The 17,698-nt window shown below is 49.3% G+C and overlaps 8 protein-coding genes across 8 annotated transcripts; 5 read left to right on the top strand and 3 right to left on the bottom strand.

Annotated features, from left to right (window-relative positions):
• Window positions 1–107: 107 nt before the first annotated feature.
• N7517_003160 (glycoside hydrolase family 154 protein) lies at window positions 108–2,205 on the top strand (the record flags this gene model as incomplete). The annotated part of the gene is made up of 3 exons (XM_056720890.1): window positions 108–589; window positions 675–973; window positions 1,052–2,205. The coding sequence occupies 3 exons, from the start codon at window positions 108–110 to the stop codon at window positions 2,203–2,205; spliced, it is 1,935 nt and encodes a 644-aa protein (XP_056585025.1).
• Window positions 2,206–2,916: 711 nt separating this feature from the next.
• N7517_003161 (sugar porter family MFS transporter) lies at window positions 2,917–4,944 on the top strand (the record flags this gene model as incomplete). Its single annotated transcript, XM_056720891.1, has 8 exons — window positions 2,917–3,012; window positions 3,077–3,153; window positions 3,215–3,439; window positions 3,505–4,049; window positions 4,108–4,115; window positions 4,188–4,618; window positions 4,676–4,749; window positions 4,805–4,944. The coding sequence occupies 8 exons, from the start codon at window positions 2,917–2,919 to the stop codon at window positions 4,942–4,944; spliced, it is 1,596 nt and encodes a 531-aa protein (XP_056585026.1).
• A 498-nt stretch (window positions 4,945–5,442) lies between these two features.
• On the bottom strand, window positions 5,443–8,216 carry N7517_003162 (uncharacterized protein; the record flags this gene model as incomplete). Its single annotated transcript, XM_056720892.1, has 3 exons — window positions 5,443–7,125; window positions 7,174–8,031; window positions 8,091–8,216. 3 exons carry the CDS (start codon window positions 8,214–8,216, stop codon window positions 5,443–5,445), a joined length of 2,667 nt encoding a protein of 888 aa, XP_056585027.1.
• Window positions 8,217–8,533: 317 nt separating this feature from the next.
• On the top strand, window positions 8,534–9,413 carry N7517_003163 (glycosyltransferase family protein; the record flags this gene model as incomplete). The annotated part of the gene is made up of 2 exons (XM_056720893.1): window positions 8,534–8,623; window positions 8,676–9,413. 2 exons carry the CDS (start codon window positions 8,534–8,536, stop codon window positions 9,411–9,413), a joined length of 828 nt encoding a protein of 275 aa, XP_056585028.1.
• Window positions 9,414–10,070: 657 nt separating this feature from the next.
• N7517_003164 (uncharacterized protein) lies at window positions 10,071–11,192 on the bottom strand (the record flags this gene model as incomplete). The annotated part of the gene is made up of 1 exon (XM_056720894.1): window positions 10,071–11,192. The coding sequence occupies one exon, from the start codon at window positions 11,190–11,192 to the stop codon at window positions 10,071–10,073; it is 1,122 nt and encodes a 373-aa protein (XP_056585029.1).
• Window positions 11,193–12,035: 843 nt separating this feature from the next.
• On the top strand, window positions 12,036–13,324 carry N7517_003165 (SDR family NAD(P)-dependent oxidoreductase; the record flags this gene model as incomplete). The annotated part of the gene is made up of 10 exons (XM_056720895.1): window positions 12,036–12,085; window positions 12,145–12,289; window positions 12,351–12,437; window positions 12,491–12,553; window positions 12,609–12,716; window positions 12,799–12,850; window positions 12,906–12,994; window positions 13,047–13,109; window positions 13,174–13,252; window positions 13,302–13,324. The coding sequence occupies 10 exons, from the start codon at window positions 12,036–12,038 to the stop codon at window positions 13,322–13,324; spliced, it is 759 nt and encodes a 252-aa protein (XP_056585030.1).
• A 64-nt stretch (window positions 13,325–13,388) lies between these two features.
• On the bottom strand, window positions 13,389–14,857 carry N7517_003166 (methionyl-tRNA formyltransferase; the record flags this gene model as incomplete). The annotated part of the gene is made up of 4 exons (XM_056720896.1): window positions 13,389–14,121; window positions 14,180–14,307; window positions 14,355–14,425; window positions 14,485–14,857. The coding sequence occupies 4 exons, from the start codon at window positions 14,855–14,857 to the stop codon at window positions 13,389–13,391; spliced, it is 1,305 nt and encodes a 434-aa protein (XP_056585031.1).
• Window positions 14,821–17,532, top strand: N7517_003167 (uncharacterized protein; the record flags this gene model as incomplete). Its single annotated transcript, XM_056720897.1, has 5 exons — window positions 14,821–15,170; window positions 15,227–15,320; window positions 15,370–16,632; window positions 16,688–17,166; window positions 17,283–17,532. The coding sequence occupies 5 exons, from the start codon at window positions 14,821–14,823 to the stop codon at window positions 17,530–17,532; spliced, it is 2,436 nt and encodes an 811-aa protein (XP_056585032.1).
• Window positions 17,533–17,698: the final 166 nt, after the last annotated feature.

Raw genomic sequence — 17,698 nt, forward strand, 5'->3', positions numbered from 1 at the left:
GACGATTAACCCAATGCCAATCTTTATAAAACACACAACCACCCTATCAACAACCCAAAGCTACCATAACAGCGCAAACTCATAAATTCCAGGCCTACAGACATAAGATGTCTATCCACGCTAACGGCCGCACCCCCTCACAGGCTTTCAGCAAATCCCCCTTCCGCACTAGATCTGATTTCCAAGAAGCATGCCGTGCCATTCTCGACCCGCTAGTACCACTCTTTACAGCAGGTGGCACACGCGTCAAAGTAGGCACGTCGACGACACGATTCGATGAAGGCGGCGCCCAGATCGAGGGATACGCCCGTCCGCTATGGGGTCTAGCCTCGCTGCTGGGCGGTGGATATGAATACCCCGAGGCTGAGCGCTGGCGTCAGGGAATTATTAATGGGACTGATCCTGAACACCCGGAGTTCTGGGGCCATATCGAGGATATGGATCAGCGCATGGTGGAGATGTGTCCAATTGGGTTTGCGCTCGCTGTTGCGCCTCATGTCTTTTGGGATCCATTGACGGAGAAGCAGAGGGGGAATGTTGGTAGTTGGTTGGCGAGTATTAATGCGCGTGAGATGCCGAATACGAATTGGTATGTTATGACTTGGTCTGCCCAGGATGGGCGTTTGTTGGTGTGTATTAAATGGGTCGGCTAATTATGGTTGGGACGATTGTAGGCTTTGGTTCCGTGTCTTCGCAAACTTGGGTCTCAGAAAGAATGGCGCCGAGTACTCTTTGTCTCGTATTGAGGCTGACATGGACCATTTGGATACCTTCCATGTTGGCGGAGGATGGAGCAATGATGGACCTAAGAGTCATCATCAGATGGATTACTACTCTGGATCATTTGCCATTCAGTTCTTGCAGCTTCTTTATTCGAAGCTGGCGGGTGACTTTGATCCCGAGCGTGCCGAGCGCTATCGTCAACGGGCACGGGAGTATGCTCAGGATTTTGTGCATTACTTTGATCCTAACGGTATGTCTCTGGCGAGTCTGATATGATTCTCTTCTTTTAGGATGTGACTTGGTCCTGACTAGAACCACTATCAACTAGGCAGTGCCATCCCATTCGGACGGTCTATGACCTATCGATTTGCTATGGTTGGATTCTGGGGTGCATTAGGCTTCGCAGATGTCGAACTACCGGAACCACTGACCTGGGGCGTGGTGAGGGGAATTATCCTTCGCCATTTCCGGTGGTGGTCTACGCAGGATGACATGTTCAACAACGATGGCACCTTGAGTCTCGGCTACTCGTACGCTAACATGTACCTGACGGAGAATTACAATTCCCCCGGGTCACCGTATTGGTGCTGTCTCTCGTTCACACCACTGGCACTACCGGAGGCGCATCCCTTCTGGTCTGCGGAAGAGGAGCCCTACCCAAGTTCCTCTTTGCCCGAAGTGGTGGCCCTGAAATACCCCAAGCATATTGCCATCCGTCGTGGTGGACACTCGTTCCTGTTGTCATCTGGCCAAGCATGTCACTATCCCCTCAAAGCGACACAGGCCAAGTATGGCAAGTTTGCATACAGTTCTGCCTTTGGATACTCGGTGCCGACGGGTGGTTACCAGCTGGAGCAGCACGCTCCAGACAGCATGCTTGCATTATCAGACGACGGCGGCGATATCTGGCAGACCAGACGGCTGGCGCTCGATGCGCGTTTCGAGGAACCCGAGCCCAATGGCCACCCTATTCTCGTGTCTGGTTGGAAACCGTGGTCAGATGTTGATATAGAGACCATTCTCATCCCGCCGACGGAGGAAAATGAGAACTGGCACATGCGCGCTCATCATGTGCGCACCGGTCGGGCTTTGCAAACCTCCGAAGGTGCCTTTGCTATTTACGGATGCCGCAGCGATAATGGCCGTACCTTGGGGCCTATGACTGGGGATGATTCTGAGGGGACAATGCATGACAGCCGGAGTGGACTCGTGGTTTCATCGGCTGGAGCTGTTGGCATTGTCGAGCTCCACTCGGCTATTGAACGGTCTGGTCGGATTGTCTTGGCTGACCCGAATTCTAATATCATTCACGGACGCACGCTATTGCCGTCGCTTTCGGTGGACTTGGCAGCTGGGCAGGACTGCTGGTTCGTTTCGGCAGTTTGTGCTGTGCCAGACCATCAACGAGATTGGAAGGCAGCTTGGGAGAAGAAGCCAGTTATTCCAGAGTGGCTACAGAAGAGAATGGAGAGTATAGATTAGAGTTCATTTTATGCAACATACAATGTAAGGTTACAAGGAACTGGACGCTTATCCTATTATGGAAGGTTTTACTAGATTGGGATTAGCCCTAGTTTGGGGTTTCCCCGCAGTCCGGGGTAAGATCAACAGCCGATTTCTCGAACTTGCAAGGTTCTCCTCACACACACACTCTCTCTTTATCGGCTAAAGATACCTCTATTCTCGTATATTTACCTTAAAGACTCACACGATACTCGGGAAATCAGCCCATATCTGCTACCGTGTAATTTTACCCCCACACGCCTCCCGCCTATCTGAGAGCTGCACGTGAATCAGCCGTGTATTGTACTCTTGGACCCTTGGACCCTTGCACCAACCCCCCAAACATCCTAGACATGTGAGCAGTATTAGATTCTCACAGCCCGTGTTGCCCTTGCTTCGGATTCGTGGATGTTTTCCTCTATCTCTGCTCGCCTTGTTTGGTGTCCCTGCTTTTTTCCCATAGGCCACTTGGTGGCCAGCCAAGACAACTGGGCTTGCAATTAAACCTCTCATAGGCTTGAGGTCGTAGTATTTTTTCCTTCCTTCATACATATATCAATAGCCGACGGCATCTATAGTTTAGCTTCGTTTGTGAGCTGGTCTCAGAGAATTACTTTTAAACTAGCCACTCCCCTCCTTGACTGGAGTCACTGCGATCATCTTGCTTAACTCTTTTGACTACTACCTAAGATGTCGTGGCTTTTAAAGAAGATCGTTCACAATGAGGCGATGAAAGAGGATCCGAAGGAGATCTACGGGTGGAGGGTCTTTATGCTTGCTTGTTCTGTTAGTTTCTCCTTGGCGATGGCAATGACAATTATGCTACAATTACGTGACTAATTCTTCCCAGGCCTGTTTCGGCGGAATGCTTTTTGGCATGGACTCCGGTATTATTGGCGGAGTTCTAACTATGCCAGGATTCAAGAAGTGGGTTTCTTTTCGATCTATTCCCTGCGTCGAGCTATTCTGACCAGTGTCATTGATGTAGGACATACGGCCTGGAGAATATCTCCAAAGTGGCAGCAGCAAATCTATCGGCCAATATCGTATCCACCCTCCAAGCAGGATGCTTCTTTGGAGCTCTAGTTGCCTCACCGATAGCCGAGAAATGGGGTAGACGATTGGCCCTAATCGGCGCAGCGGTGGTGGCTGTACTAGGGATTTTCATGCAAACCGCCGCCAGCGGTCACATCGAAGTCATGTATATCGGACGGTATGACAGACATTCCTATATCTAGTCCTTTACCTACCATTTCAGGCTAACGCCCAAACTTATAGACTAATAACTGGCTTCGGAGTCGGCGCCGCATCTATGATAAACCCCCTCTACGTCGCCGAGAATGCGCCACGTGCAATCCGTGGTGGTCTAACGGGTCTATACCAACTCTTCATTACAATGGGCATTATGCTCGCATTCTGGATCAACTACGGAGCGCTGCTCAATATCGAGGGCCCCGCAATGTACCTCGTTCCACTGGCGATGCAAGGTCTCCCCGCCGTGCTTCTATTCTTTGGTATGTTGATGTGCAACGAGTCTCCCCGCTGGTTGGCCAAGCAAGACCGGTGGGAAGAAGCCCGTGCGACTCTCTCCAAGGTGCGCAATTTGCCCTCTGACCACCCATACGTGGAAGAAGAGTTCGCGGCCATCGCCGCCCAATTGGAACAGGAGCGCGCACTTGTCGCTGGATCCGGCTTCTGGGACTTGATGAAAGAGATGTGGCTCATTCCGGGTAATCGCAAGCGCGCGATTATCTCTATCGTCTTGATGATTTGCCAACAGATGACTGGAACTAATGCGATTAACTATTATGCGCCCCAAATCTGTATGTTGCTCCCACCCCCGATATACCATTGAGAAATCATCCATCTAACAAGTCACAGTCCAAAACGTGAGCGCGCACTTCTATCTTTAAGCCCCCAGAGCGAAATCATAATCAGATGCTAACTACACTCATCTCTAGCTTGGCGTAACCGGCAACGCAACCAACCTCTTCGCAACTGGCGTCTACGGAATCGTAAAGATGGTCAGCTGTGGCGTGTTCCTGATCTTCGTAGCGGACTCGCTAGGCCGACGTCGCTCGCTCCTATGGACCTCCATCGCGCAGGGCTTGGCAATGATGTATATCGGACTTTACGTGCGCATTGCGCCGCCAGTTGAGGGCGCACCCGTCATCCCAGCCGGGTACTTTGCGCTGGTGTGCATTTTCTTGTTTGCGGCATTCTTCCAATTCGGCTGGGGACCCGTCTGCTGGATTTACGTCTCCGAAATTCCGACTGCCAGGCTGCGCTCACTGAATGTTTCTTTTGGGGCTGCTACACAGTGGCTGTTTAACTTTGTTGTTGCCAGGGCTGTGCCGAATATGTTGGCTACTGTTGGTGCTAATGGTTATGGGTGAGTTTGGCTAGTGGGTGATTTGTATTATGAGTTTGCTGACTTTGGGCGGTGCAGAACGTATCTTATCTTCTCGTGCTTCTGTTTCTCGATGTGTGTCTTTGTGTGGTTCTTTATCCCAGAGACAAAGGGTGAGTCGAGTCCTCTGATAGTAGGGTGTCTTTTTGCTGACTGTGGATTGCATAGGCTTGTCCCTTGAGAAGATGGATGAGCTCTTCGGCGTTACGCAGCTGCTTGAGCATAAGAATGCCGACGCGGAGCGAGCCTCTGTTGGCGATAGAGGGGACAAGGCGTCCCAAGTGCATGTTGAGAGGGTGAACGAGTAGCATTTTACTAGTTTAGGTCTATGTGGAATGTCAATGTTGGAAGCGATCAAATTTTAATCAATATTTTAGTTTCAAAGAGTATTCACATCTGTCATCGTAATTTCATGGATATCATCAAAGTACCCGGGTAGTCCAACCCTCTCGAAAGATATGTACAGCGGTCCCCCTCGGAATGCCGCCAAAACTGACAATATAGAACAAAGAAATATTCGCCTGCGCTATGAACCCATGACATTCGCTTGAATCAAACCGGGAGACCGAAAGCAAAAGAAAAAAAAAAAGGAAAGAGACCGACTGGGTCAATCTATCAACGCCGTGATGAGGGCCCATCCAGTCTGAAAGCCACGATAGGGCTCGGTTTGTCAATGAACTGACAGAAAACCACCTGATCAGCAACAGATAGGGGGCATAGAATGGCCGGTGGTATAACACCCCAAAAAACAGAATGATAACTTTGAAAAAGAACGGGAAAATGAATGCGAAAGAAAACACACAAAATCATCGGACGTAGTTGGTTGGACGGCGACCAAGCAGCCCATGCTGGGTCTGGCTACGAGTCATGCGGCGGGGAGTAGGATCATCATCCAAACTCAAGCCACCGATGCCTGATCCAAGACCAGTCCGCCGGGGTGAGTAAAAGGGGTTGGAACCCAGACCTGCATTATTCCCATACCGAATGTTGCGGTTAGTGAAATTTGTGGCGGCAGTTGTAGTTGTGGCTATAGTTTCAGTATCTGAGTCTCGCTCATAATCAGACACGGGGTCGATTTGCTTTAGAGATTCCATGGTAAAACTATGTGGGTTTCTGTTTTGGTTGAAACCGTTCTGATTGCCAGCGGGGAACGACTGGGCAGTTTGAGACGAGGTGAGCCCATATTGTGGCACGGAAGGTAATGCCGAAGAGAAACTAGAGGCCGCTTCGGTATCGCCAAATGAAAGTGGAGGAGCAGATGGTTGTGACTCAAATGATCGGTGCACAGGGGGACTGCTGACTCGAGGCTCAGGTGTAGACATGGATGAAGATTGCCTTGTGGGCCAGTCAAGAGCACCCGATTGGCTCTGGTGTGGGGATTGTGGCTGCGGCTGTGGTGATACAGATCCTGAGTGCTGGCGGCTTTCTAACCTGGCCTTATTGTAGAAGGAGAATACATTCATAGTTTCCTGTGCCGCCATGAAAACCAGGAGCAGTTTGCCGTAGCGATCGAAGTAGTCCCGATTAAGCGAAACTGTGGGCAAATGTGCCCCCATGTGAACAGCGACGCCAAGTTCGGTGATAGAAATCAGAATCTCCATGCCATTCCATTGCATAAGAGGCCTTTTCACCATGGTGATCAAAGCAAACCCCGCAACAAGGCTTGCCGCACCTAGGGCAGCGATCTCCACGTAATTTCCTGGGATCAAGACCTGGTGATTCTGAGAGATAGTCCAGGCGCTGATGAAACTGACTAGCAGACCTAGTCGTAGACATCCATAAAAGAGATGACTTTGCGTCTCATCGAGATGTGTAGAGCCCTGGTTCCGGGGCTGCTGAGACCAGCCAGGTCCTTGGGCAGAATCGGACTGAAAATTAAAGGCACGGTCAAACAGTGTTTCCAGCCCAGTAGATGTATCGTGATCACGAGGAGGAAAGAATTTTGGGTCCTTGAACACAGGTTCAGCACCGACCTGCCTTTGTTGCCATTGGCCTTGTGGTTGCGCAGAACTGCGGTGGAACGGATTAGGCTGAATCACTTGCTCGATAGGTTTTGTCGAAGTCTGAGTGCGAAGCTTCCACGCAGGAGGAATTGGGGCTGCTGGGATCTGCCCCTGAAATGGATGAGGACCGTCGAGCACAGACGGCTGATCTCGCCGTGTCACAGTCGGTCGGAGGTTATGAGTAATAGAAGGGGACCAGTCCATGCCATCGTTATCCGTAAGGTTGGAGGTTAACGTAAGAGACTGTTCAATGGGTGACCGTGATTGAGGCTGAGCCAATTTGTCAATCGGAAAGCGCTGTTGTAATCCACCAATGTTCGCTTTTGCTGTTCCGCCAGATCTTGTGATGGGAGTCGACACAGGTGATTCAGGAAGTGCAGAAGAAGAAGCCTGAGAAGATTCGAATTGGGTTTCCCAGCTGTTATCAGACCAATTGACAAGTGGACGACTAGAGTAGCTGACAACATATCGAGAGAACAAAACCGACTACTATGGTTAGCGCATGGAAAGTTCGAGGGGAAAGACAATACTTACCAGAATAGTGAAAACGATCATCAAGGCATGGAAGGCCGGAATCAATTTGGGTTCTAGCCCACTGGCAGACGGATCCTTGACCACTGCCCAGAAAACACATCGTACCACCATGATGATGAGTTGGGCTTCGTAGTACTCTGCAAGACCGCGGAATTTACCGGGCATTCCGTCTATCTTCATGCGGAGCTTTGGGTTCCACCAGAGCGAAAGTGCACCTGCGATCAATGCCAGACCGGCAGTTGGTGCTAGATCAGGCGAACATTGGCTGGGAATGCGCTTGAAACGAATAGACTGGTCGACGCACGAGATCACAGAGTTGGACGTCATTGGAGGTCGTTCGGTGTCGGGTAAATAATCGAAATCTTGCGAGACCTGGGAGAGGGTGGCTACACTGATCAAGTTCCACGCTAGTTGACCAGCAATACTAGCCCAATATGCAACTGCACCCACAAAGAGAAGCAAGCTTCTCCAGCTCCGGTTCCTCGCCTGTCGTGATTCTCGGTTTGCTCGACTTTGATCCATCATGCGCCTGAGGTGATCTGATTTCGCCTCGTAGCCAGCTTTTCTGATGCGAGATTTCACGATAGGCTCGCACGACTCGCAAACTTGGGGGTATCGGTCCTCCAGACTTCTGCGGAACTGCTCATACCCGCGTTCGTATTCGGCATCGGTAGGATCGTCTGAGGGAGGAAAGTAGGAAGCCAGTGAGCTTGTGAATAAATGCTGATTCCGAGTACATTTGGCGCAAAATGCCTGGGATCCACCGAAGTCAGTCGATTCGAAGGGCAAGTCTGATGCGCCAGGCGCGTAGACTTCGGCGTTAGTGACCACAGATGGTGGGTCTGTGATTTCTCCTTTCTTTATAGAGAACGACAGTTAATATAATTCGAGTAGGTTCCAGGGAAAAATGAACCTACCTCGTCGAAGAAGTTATCAGCCTCACAATGTTCACAGTGGAAATTGCGAACAAGTCCGCGATGAGAGCGAGCGGACCGCTTCCCGCAATAAAAGCAGGTCAAACGCTTAGAAAATAGAGAAGCCATGACATAGTAGCATGGGAAAAAAAAAGCAAGTGAAAACGTTGATGTAAACAAGGGAGATGGTTCCGGATGCCAAAGGGAAAATAAAACTAGTCGAGCTTGCACGTGCGGGGGACGTGTATGGAGTACCGCGACTCCAATTTTATCGATCTGCACTCAGAACTGCACTTGATTGCCTTACCATTGTTATTGACATTCTTTTTCATTCTATTCATTTTATTCGTTCTCTTTCTATTGTTCTTCAGTCTTTATGATAATGATACACTAAAATCCTCGGGTTGTCTCACAAAACGCTTGAGACTGGACAACAGCGGTCCAAGATGCCCTTCTATCTTGCTTCTTTATCCTTCTGGGACCTGCTCCTGTGGTCTTTTGCCCTGGCAATTACACTTGGGGCCAGCATTCTTCTCGTGAGTACCCTTACCCATGACATTTAATCAATCTAACTTGTCCATCTCCTAGGTTCTACTCATCTCCCTCACGATCTCCCAGAATACCATTCCCTCCAAATGTCGCCCAAGGGGATCTCCTGCCCATTTGTTGGTAGTTCTTGGAAGTGGTGGCCATACAGCTGAGATGCTCTACATGCTCGAGCGCATGAAATTGGACCCTCAAATCTACACGTATCGGACATACCTCGTGAGCTCCGGAGATAACTTCAGCGCAGACAAAGCCAAGGATTTTGAGGCACAACATGTACAGAATTTGCAGGGCTATACTCATAACAACTACACCATTGTCACAGTGCCACGTGCCCGACGGGTCCATCAATCCTACCTCACCGCGCCATTCTCTACGCTTCAATGCTTCTGGGCTTGTCTCAATGTCCTTCGTGGCCTTCACCCGGATCAAAAGCTCCCAAAGGAATACAGCTCACCCTACCCTGATTTGATCCTCACAAATGGTCCTGCTACAGCAGTCTGCGTTGTCGCAGGCGCAAAACTCATCCGTCTCATTCAATGCTTGGCCAAATGCACTACCTTAAGCCTGAGTCTGCGAACAATCTCCACGTTTGCTTCGGCACCGAAGCTGCGTACTATTTACATCGAATCGTGGGCCCGTGTGAACTCGCTCAGTACCTCTGGTGTTTTACTGTTGCCTCTGGCCGACCGATTTCTCGTTCAATGGCCTGCCCAGGCAGGCCGACGGGCCTGGTGGGGGATGAAGAAAACCCAATATGCAGGATGGCTTGTGATATAAGCGCCGTGCATGTACACCGGCTTGATCTTGTTGTTGCAGATATCCCAAAAAAAAAAGAAGAAACGTTCTCATCATGTAGGTACTTAGGTAAGAAATGAATCTATTGACAAGCAACGTGGGATCTAGTTCTGCACTGAGTCTCTCTCCATACACACTTGATGTAGAGATTTAGACGTGCTCTGCAATGTAAAAAGTCTATAATTTACGGTCACAGCTTATGGGATCTTGGACTATTGCATGCAAATCTAGAAGTTCCAATAATTATGTAGACTACTTTTCAGGTATGGTGGGTATAGTTGTAGAATACATTGATGTCATACAGTACCTAAGTCACACTACATATTTCCTCCACAGAGTCAAGCTCACTAAGTAAATCTCAGTGAGGTCTTCAACCCCAGTGACAGACCGATTGAAGGTATCTATTATTGAGCACTTAGTTCACTCTTAGTCTATCCATACATACCCAAAGGAGAACCCGGCCCCATATCTTTTAATAGCCCTAATCATATCTCTATTTCCGAAAGTGATTCCACCATTAAAATCGGCGCTATGTAGTTTGAATGGAGGGGAGGCTCCCGTAATGAGATATAGAGCTTGCATATGACTTGAAGGCTACATACATAGTAAGATACAAACAGTCCAATATAACCACATCAATCACACCAACGCCAACCCAATGCTAGCCACCAAAGAAATCACCGCCAACTTCCAAGAAGCCCCGGTGACAGTCCCTGAACCTTCAGGCGGAGCCTGAAAGCTCACAAGAGACTCATTAGAGCTCGCCGCTCCAGTAACAAGAAGTCGCGAAGAATTCGCAGCATCATAAGCACCCGTAAACACGATATTATAAGTAACATTCGTCGTCGCATGCTCCTCATTATCATCCCTAAACCACGCAACCACAAACCCTGAAACATTCAGCTGGATAGTCTCATTAGTCAAAGACCCATTGATTATCGCCCCAGAAGGATATCCCAAGTCAAGTTTCTCCCTTCCACTACTACCCGAGCAAGTACCCGCCGGTAGAATTAAGCTCTCCCTCCGAAGTTGGCCATGCTGAAAGAGAGTCGGATCATTGAAGTCCTTCGGTCTGTCCTTCCAAGCCGAAATATCATAAACACCATCAAAATCAACCATATTATCATTTCCAGCCGTAGGCCGAATATCCAACTTCACGGAGTCTATCGCCTCGAACGAAGTATCGCCCGTTGTATTCCTCTTCGACCAATCAACCGTCGTACTGAAGCCCACACGATCAACCTTTGAGCATCTACTGTACGAATCCGCGACATTAGGCAAGGCCTGGAATGCGATGGTAATGGGATTCTTTGGTCCAGCGGGTTCAGGCGTCTTCGGCGCAACCCATGCAAGGGCTCGCATCCGCAGAGACTGCCAACCAGCCGGACATGTCGCTTTAGGAGTGTAGACGAAGTAGGTGGTTGTTGGTACGGGTGGTACGTCGAGCTTGTAGTTAAAGGTTGCTTCGCCTATATAATAGACTCCGTCATAGTCGCTGGCTTCGAACGTATCTTGGTATGTCTGGTAGTGAGTTGGTCCGATGAGGTAATAATCTAGCTCGGGCGGTCCTGGACAGGTATATCCACTACCTGAGGATGTTGAGGTGGTTGTATCGTCGCTGGAGCTGGAGGTGTCGCTGGTGGAGTCGCTGGAGCTGGAAGTGTCACTGTCGATATCGCTGTCGTGGCCTCGGCGTGATAGCACCCCTCTTGGGATGGCAAGAAGGAGAAGGGCTCCTAAGAACGTTCGTTGGAAGAACATTTCTATGTTGTTCAAGTTCTCATTCGGGGTATTGGTTCGTCAGGTCATGTTATTTGTCCCGCATAGTGTAAGTAGAAGAAATAGTAGAGAGGGACATGATGTGAAAATGACAGAAACTTATAAAGTTGTGCATAGACTTTGTAAAGGGACTGACCATCTGCTTTGTGGCTTATTATAAGAGAATAATAGGGGATCTATACCGTAAAAGCCCCCAATGCCAAGGTGCCAAGGGCTCAAACCGAGCCGCGCTCGTATTCACCATCGAATAGCTAATCACTAAATAAGAGGGCCGGTTCCGAGTTTCTCTTTTATACGGAGTATGTGGATCGTATTTATAGTTGTGTAAGATATGGGGCCACTAAAAGCTACTTACAGTAGCCCGCTTGAAGACCCTGATCATCACCGAGATATGAAGACTATCAGCTCGGTTTCTTTTCCCACCTAGACGACTCAAGGCCAAAGTACATATGTAGGATGTCCGTGTACCTGGAATCAATGTGTTGACCTATGTACCTAGATAGGCCATAGGTAGCTAGTGTGTTATATAAAAGCAATTTGCTTCCTAATATCGTCCATCAACCACCGAGAAAAGAGGGAAAGTGGCCAAGACTATGTAAGTGGTTGTCTATGCTGGAATAGCCCTAAATCCGCCTTCTTCTCTTCCACTGATTCTCCAAAGCTCAACCTATCAAATATCAAATGTCAATCAGATATGGAGTACGTTGACCCTACCCCGCATCGGACATATCCCTCGGCACTTCGGCCTTTTATTTCAATCTTTTGTCTCTCGCTTCTCTCTAAAGCAATTATTGGTCTCATGAACACAGCTTAATTCTACCTATCATGCCCTACTCTTTGTCGGGTCGCAATGTTTTGATCACCGGTGGCTCTCGGTAGGAACCTCCTTCAATTGGAGAATTGCTCTGTTCGAGAAGCTAATCTCATTTAACAGAGGGCTAGGTGCTCTTTCAGCTGAGAAATTTGCATCTGAGGGAAGTAATGTTGCTATCAACTATATGTCCAACAAGGAGGCTGCAGATAACCTTGCCTCGGACATTGCAAGCAAATATGGTGTAAAGGCAGTGGTTATCCAAGGCGTAAGACACCCGAATCCAATCTAAAATCGACTCACTGACATGATCTCGCATCTGGAAACAGGACGCCGGAGTCAAAGATGACTGTATCAACGCCGTGAAAAGCACAATCGAGAAGCTGGGTGGCTTGGATATTATTATCTCTAATGCCGTGAGTTATACCGTCAATCCCAAGAGGGATACAGAGTGCTCATATGTAAGAAGGGATGGACAAAAATGACCAATTTCGCCGATCTTGATGCCATGGACGACGATGACTGGGATAAGGTACCGAAAGCCCCCTCCGTGATGGAAGTTTTGGTTTGACTGACTATTGAACTAGTGCTGGTCGGTTAATGTCAAGAGCAGCTTCTACCTGTTTAAGGCAGCGTTACCCACGTTCAATGCGAACCCTGAAGGTGGTGTTTTCCTCATCACAGCCTCGATTGCGGTAAGCACTAAAACATGCCAAATGGCCTTGAACCGTCTTTACCATGGAATAGTCAAAATACTGATTGCGGTGACTTTTATAGGGCGTCAAGGCAAGTGGCAGCAGCTTGCCTTATGCTGTCTCGAAAGCGGCATGTATGTTATCATTCCTATGAATCACTCTAGTTAGTTACTGACCTGTATCGCTCAGCTATCCATCTCATGAAGTGCCTTGCTAGTAGCCAAGGCGCGAAAGTTCGCGTCAATGCTATTCTTCCTGGTCTGTTGCTCACTGAATGGGTAAGTAGCACATGGTCGACGCTGTCATTGATGAATACTGAGAATATCCCAGGGTCAACGCTTCCCCGCCGAGAAAATCGAGAGCTGGGCAAATGCGACAACTCTTAAGCGAGTGGTAAGCAATTCTACTCTCCCCAACCTTTGAAAGGACCTTTGTATGCTAATTAACCCGGCTACAGCCCGAGGTGGAAGACTGTGCGGACATGTTTGTTACATTGGCCAAGAATGCTTCTATAACCGGTCAAACGGTTCAAATTGGTATGAGTCTTAGCTCCAGCCAGATGGGTTGAAACTGACAACTTTTTAGATTCTGGCTTCGCGATCTGTTAGAAGTGAGGAAAAGGAATTATACATGGTCAGAACAGAGATTATAGTACACAGACCCCCACCATACTTATACAAGAGAGTTGCGGAAGGGAGTCAGTTCCCGACCGTCATATTGAAATGCCCGATCTCCGAACATGCGAGCTTTGATAGCTGCTCGCAGACCCTCTGCGTCTTGTTCGCCTTCCACTTTCATCCGGTTGATACGCAGAACTTTGCCATCGACAGTAAAAACGTATAGTTGCCGTGACTTCTTTGGCTCGACAGGGTGGGGAGCATTTGTAAACGGTAGACCTGGGACGATTGAGAACGAACCACATCCCTTAGGCGGGTCAACCTCCTCGATATCTGTAAGGATAACTCGTTTCTGTTGGAATGACAGAGGTCCATCTGCAGGATTGCCTGCGCAGAGGGCTTTGCTCCAGAGAGGTCCAATCACTCGGTTACGTCTGTTGATATCTGCCAAGGTCCAGTTTGCCCAATTGATGTGTCGGTCCTCTGGTATGATTTTGGGGGCGTGCCTCAACTCTCCTGTGTGTTCAGCCCCGGCATTTTCAATGGGAGGAACGTATAGTCCCTTTTCTATACTTTCCACGAGCATTTGCGCTCCTTTAGGTGCGACGAAATCTACCAACTCGGGGACAGTGCAGGATTCTGGATTGGGGATGTTGAACCCGGGAGCCGGCGTTTGTAATAATATCGCTCCGTGATCAAAGTGTTTTGAATGCAAGGTCTGGACCGTCACACCAGTGGTGGTGTGACCAGCGAGAAGAGTATGATGAAGCGGTGCAGGGCCACGGAAGCTAATCAATTAAGTCAATTATCTTGCTCTTCGATCCTGAACATATGATAATCACATACTTTGGTAGTAACGAAGGATGTACATTCAAGCCTCCATACTTGGCACCATTCAATATGCGCGGCGGAACAAAAAGTCCGAATGATACGGCAATCACCAAGTTTATGTGACCGTTCGGGGAGGTCGGCGGCTAACACAGTCAGCGAAAATACCAATTGGATTGAGGTTTGGCATTACCGTCCATCCAGTGAAAGTATCAATCTCATGGATCGGAAGGGAGAGAGCAGATGCGGCTGCTTTAAGCGGAACTGAGGAATTGAATTAGAAAACGCAGCCATTCAAGGAAGCGTATTAAAGTGAAGCTAACCTTCCCGAATTTGCTTCAGTCCTCTCCCAACCCTCTTTCCGGGTCTACACACGACATCAATAGAGCAAATACGCTCCGGCTGTTTCAAATGATAAGCATGGAGAGCTTTCAAGTGGGCGATACTGAATTCATCAGAGCCGCAAAAGAGAATGCGGAGCGGATCGGAAGTCTTGGTAGCATATGACCTGAAGACAAGCCCTCGAAGGACCGACGGCCTCTTACAAAGGCGTAGGCTCCCTGGACCTGGAATAATCCACATGATTCTGGTGAATAAGTGCCAGAAGTTGACAAGGAGAAAGTTGAAGCTTCCATAGTAGCTTATCGATAAACCACGTGATGTCAACATCCACCCCGGATCCCACTTCGGATGCATCTATCTTTCAACCATTACTGCTGTTGCCTGTCTGGTACGACCTGCAGACGCCATCCAACGATGCAATGTCTGAAAGCGATCATGATTCAGTGATCCCAGCCCAACTTTCATATCTTGCCATCTACAACCCGACCCTCGGACCTACCGACGAGACGATAGCGGACCAGATCGTGTTCTATACTTCGAGAACGAGCTATGCACGGCGCGTCGATGGCTCCACGGCAGAAGGCGAAGCAAATAAATGCCTTGAAGATGAAGAGAACGACAGATTGCGCCAGATAGGTCTGGCGCAGGGCATAGTCAACTTTGCTAGGTAGGCGTCCCCGCAGACCCCGCAAATGAAGTAATCTAATCGTGCTTGATCTGCAGTAACTTCTCGGCTGGAAAGACACTGGAATATGTTGAAACAGAAAAATCGCGGGTCGTTCTACTTGAGTTAGAGAAGAACTGGTGGATCGTTGCCGTAAGTGGTTGAGATAACGGCACAGATCACACAGCTTATGTTAAGCCAGTCTATCGACCTGACTCGAATTCCTGCCGATCCTGTCCAGAAATCCTCTGGAGCATCCGACTCTCCGACATTTCATTATTCGTCGCGAGAGATGGGACCGCCGCCTCTCCTAATCCAGCAATTACGTCGCGCCCATTCGGAATTCCTCCTGCACCATGACTTCAAATTGGACGACATCCTCCGTCAAGCCGGCAGATCCACATTTTGTCTGTTCCTTGAACGTTTCTGGGAGAACTTTGCGTGGAATTGGGAACTTCTGTTGACCGGAAACCCAATTGTCGATATCTATAATGGCATCAAACTCTCTGCGGGAGGAGAGTTGGGGATCGGCGTCGGGGAGGAAGAGTGGGGCAGTGGGGAAAGAGAAGTACTTGAAGACTTCGTGACAAGAACCGACGGATTGGTGGACTTGGTTGTCTCCAGGTTTGGTGATCCGTCCCCACAGTTAGAGGGGCCTCCCGCTTTAGCAGGGTCAAATGACCAAAACCGATGGCTTGGGGCAGATAATGATCCTCGACCATCCGATGGTGTGGTATTTACTGGTGTTGGTGCTCTTTCTCGGCACTCATTGGCGCAAGTATCACATTGGATGCAATGCATTTATCGTTTTGGAGATGCTGCGTATGGAGTTGGGCGGGACCCAACCTCGTTGCATCGCCGTAAACCACGAAAGCAGCGCGGAAGGCAAATTTCAGAAGATGCCCCTCAGCCTTCCACACCAGATCGCGATTTTAAGCCAGGTATACCTCGTCCGCTCATAACGGCAGCACCGCAGCCAGTTCCAGAAGTCGTTGAGGAGAATCGAGCAGGAACAAGAAATGAGGCATCACCACTTCGGACGGAGCAAAAAAGCGAGCTTCCAGGATTTCCAACAGAGGCGGTCATGAAGTACCTCACTCTAGGATATGGTTCCTCTTGGGGTTTCTCTCCAAAGTCGACATCTACGCCGTCTGAAAGTTCCACCCCAATGAGAGATGAATCCAATTCAAACGTCTCAACCCCGAAAAATCAGCCCACCGGTGCTGTACAATCGCCTCAGGTCGGCGTAAAACATCGAAACAGCACGAGGAACAGCCCTTCGGGCCATTTCGTTCTTGGGCCTCGTGATGATCTAGAAAAATTGGATGCTTTAGAAGAGAGAAGCCCAGAACCTGAATCCGAGAACGGCAAACCCAAGACTCGGATAGTGCATAGAACTCTACATGTCCACCTGGCAGATGGGTCAGATACTACTCCGACAAAGCTCCAAGTTGTGATATATGTGGTATGTCCTTTTCTTATTATTCCATGCAAATCAACTCACTAATACACCATTCCAGCATCAACCATTCATGTTTACATTCCTCATTGATCCTCAAACACCAGCATTGTCATACCCGTCACTATACTCAAGCATGCACCACCAACTTGGTCCTCTCCAGAAACCGCTTCTGTCATCAACATCCCCAACAGCGGCAGCCTCCCGAATCGCCATGTCTGATACCTCCCCAGATCCCAATAAACGTTTCTCTACTCGAACCCAGCCAGTTTACGACCTAGTCTATGACCCATCTAATCTAACCATCCGCTCCTCCATCCCCAACATCCCCAGCATGAGCACCACTTCATCCTCCACCCAACCAACAAACTCACCAGCCCGCTCCCCATCCCCCTCTCCCTTCCCCTCCCCATCGTCAGCCCAACCACCTTGGTCCCGTGTTGAAAGCCTAGCAATCCACCACCGCCTCCTATCAACACACACAGACACGCGCTCCCGCCCACAAGAGCTCGAACGCACAAGCAAAACCCAGCGCGGATGGTGGGTCGTCTGGGTCCGCATCCCACACAACACAACCCAAACCCCAACCGCGCTATCCACCACTTCTTCATCCGCTGCCCTCTCATCCATAACCAATAATGACTCCTTCCCCCAAGTCAGTCCCAAGCTCCTGCTCCCCCGCCCCAGGAGGCCTTCCTCGTCCGCAAAGCGAGTGACTACATATCCCCGGCAAACCATGGCCGTGTCAGCAGTGGCGCTCGCTTCTTCCGTGATCTAGGCGGTGCGTCTTCATCCGCTGGATTGACGGGGTCCCGTGCTGCGGATATGGCGCCGTCAAAACTGGTTGAGGGGCTTGGCATGGACGCTAGGCGTTATATTGAGGGCCTACTGAGCTTGAATCGATAGTTGAGATGGGGCCTGGTGGAGTGGAGTGTGAAGTTGTGGGGTTTTTTCTATGTCTACAGAAATGAGTATATAAATTTGCCACCATAAACCACGTTGAACATGGATATATGAAATTTTAATACTCTAGTGGTTGAAAGCAATGAAATATTTACAGCCTTACGGACAT

The sequence above is a fragment of the Penicillium concentricum genome, assembly GCF_028827145.1.
Source record: "Penicillium concentricum strain IBT 3081 chromosome Unknown utg000001l_segment0_segment0, whole genome shotgun sequence".
In the NCBI taxonomy this organism is placed as follows: Eukaryota; Fungi; Ascomycota; class Eurotiomycetes; order Eurotiales; family Aspergillaceae; genus Penicillium; species Penicillium concentricum.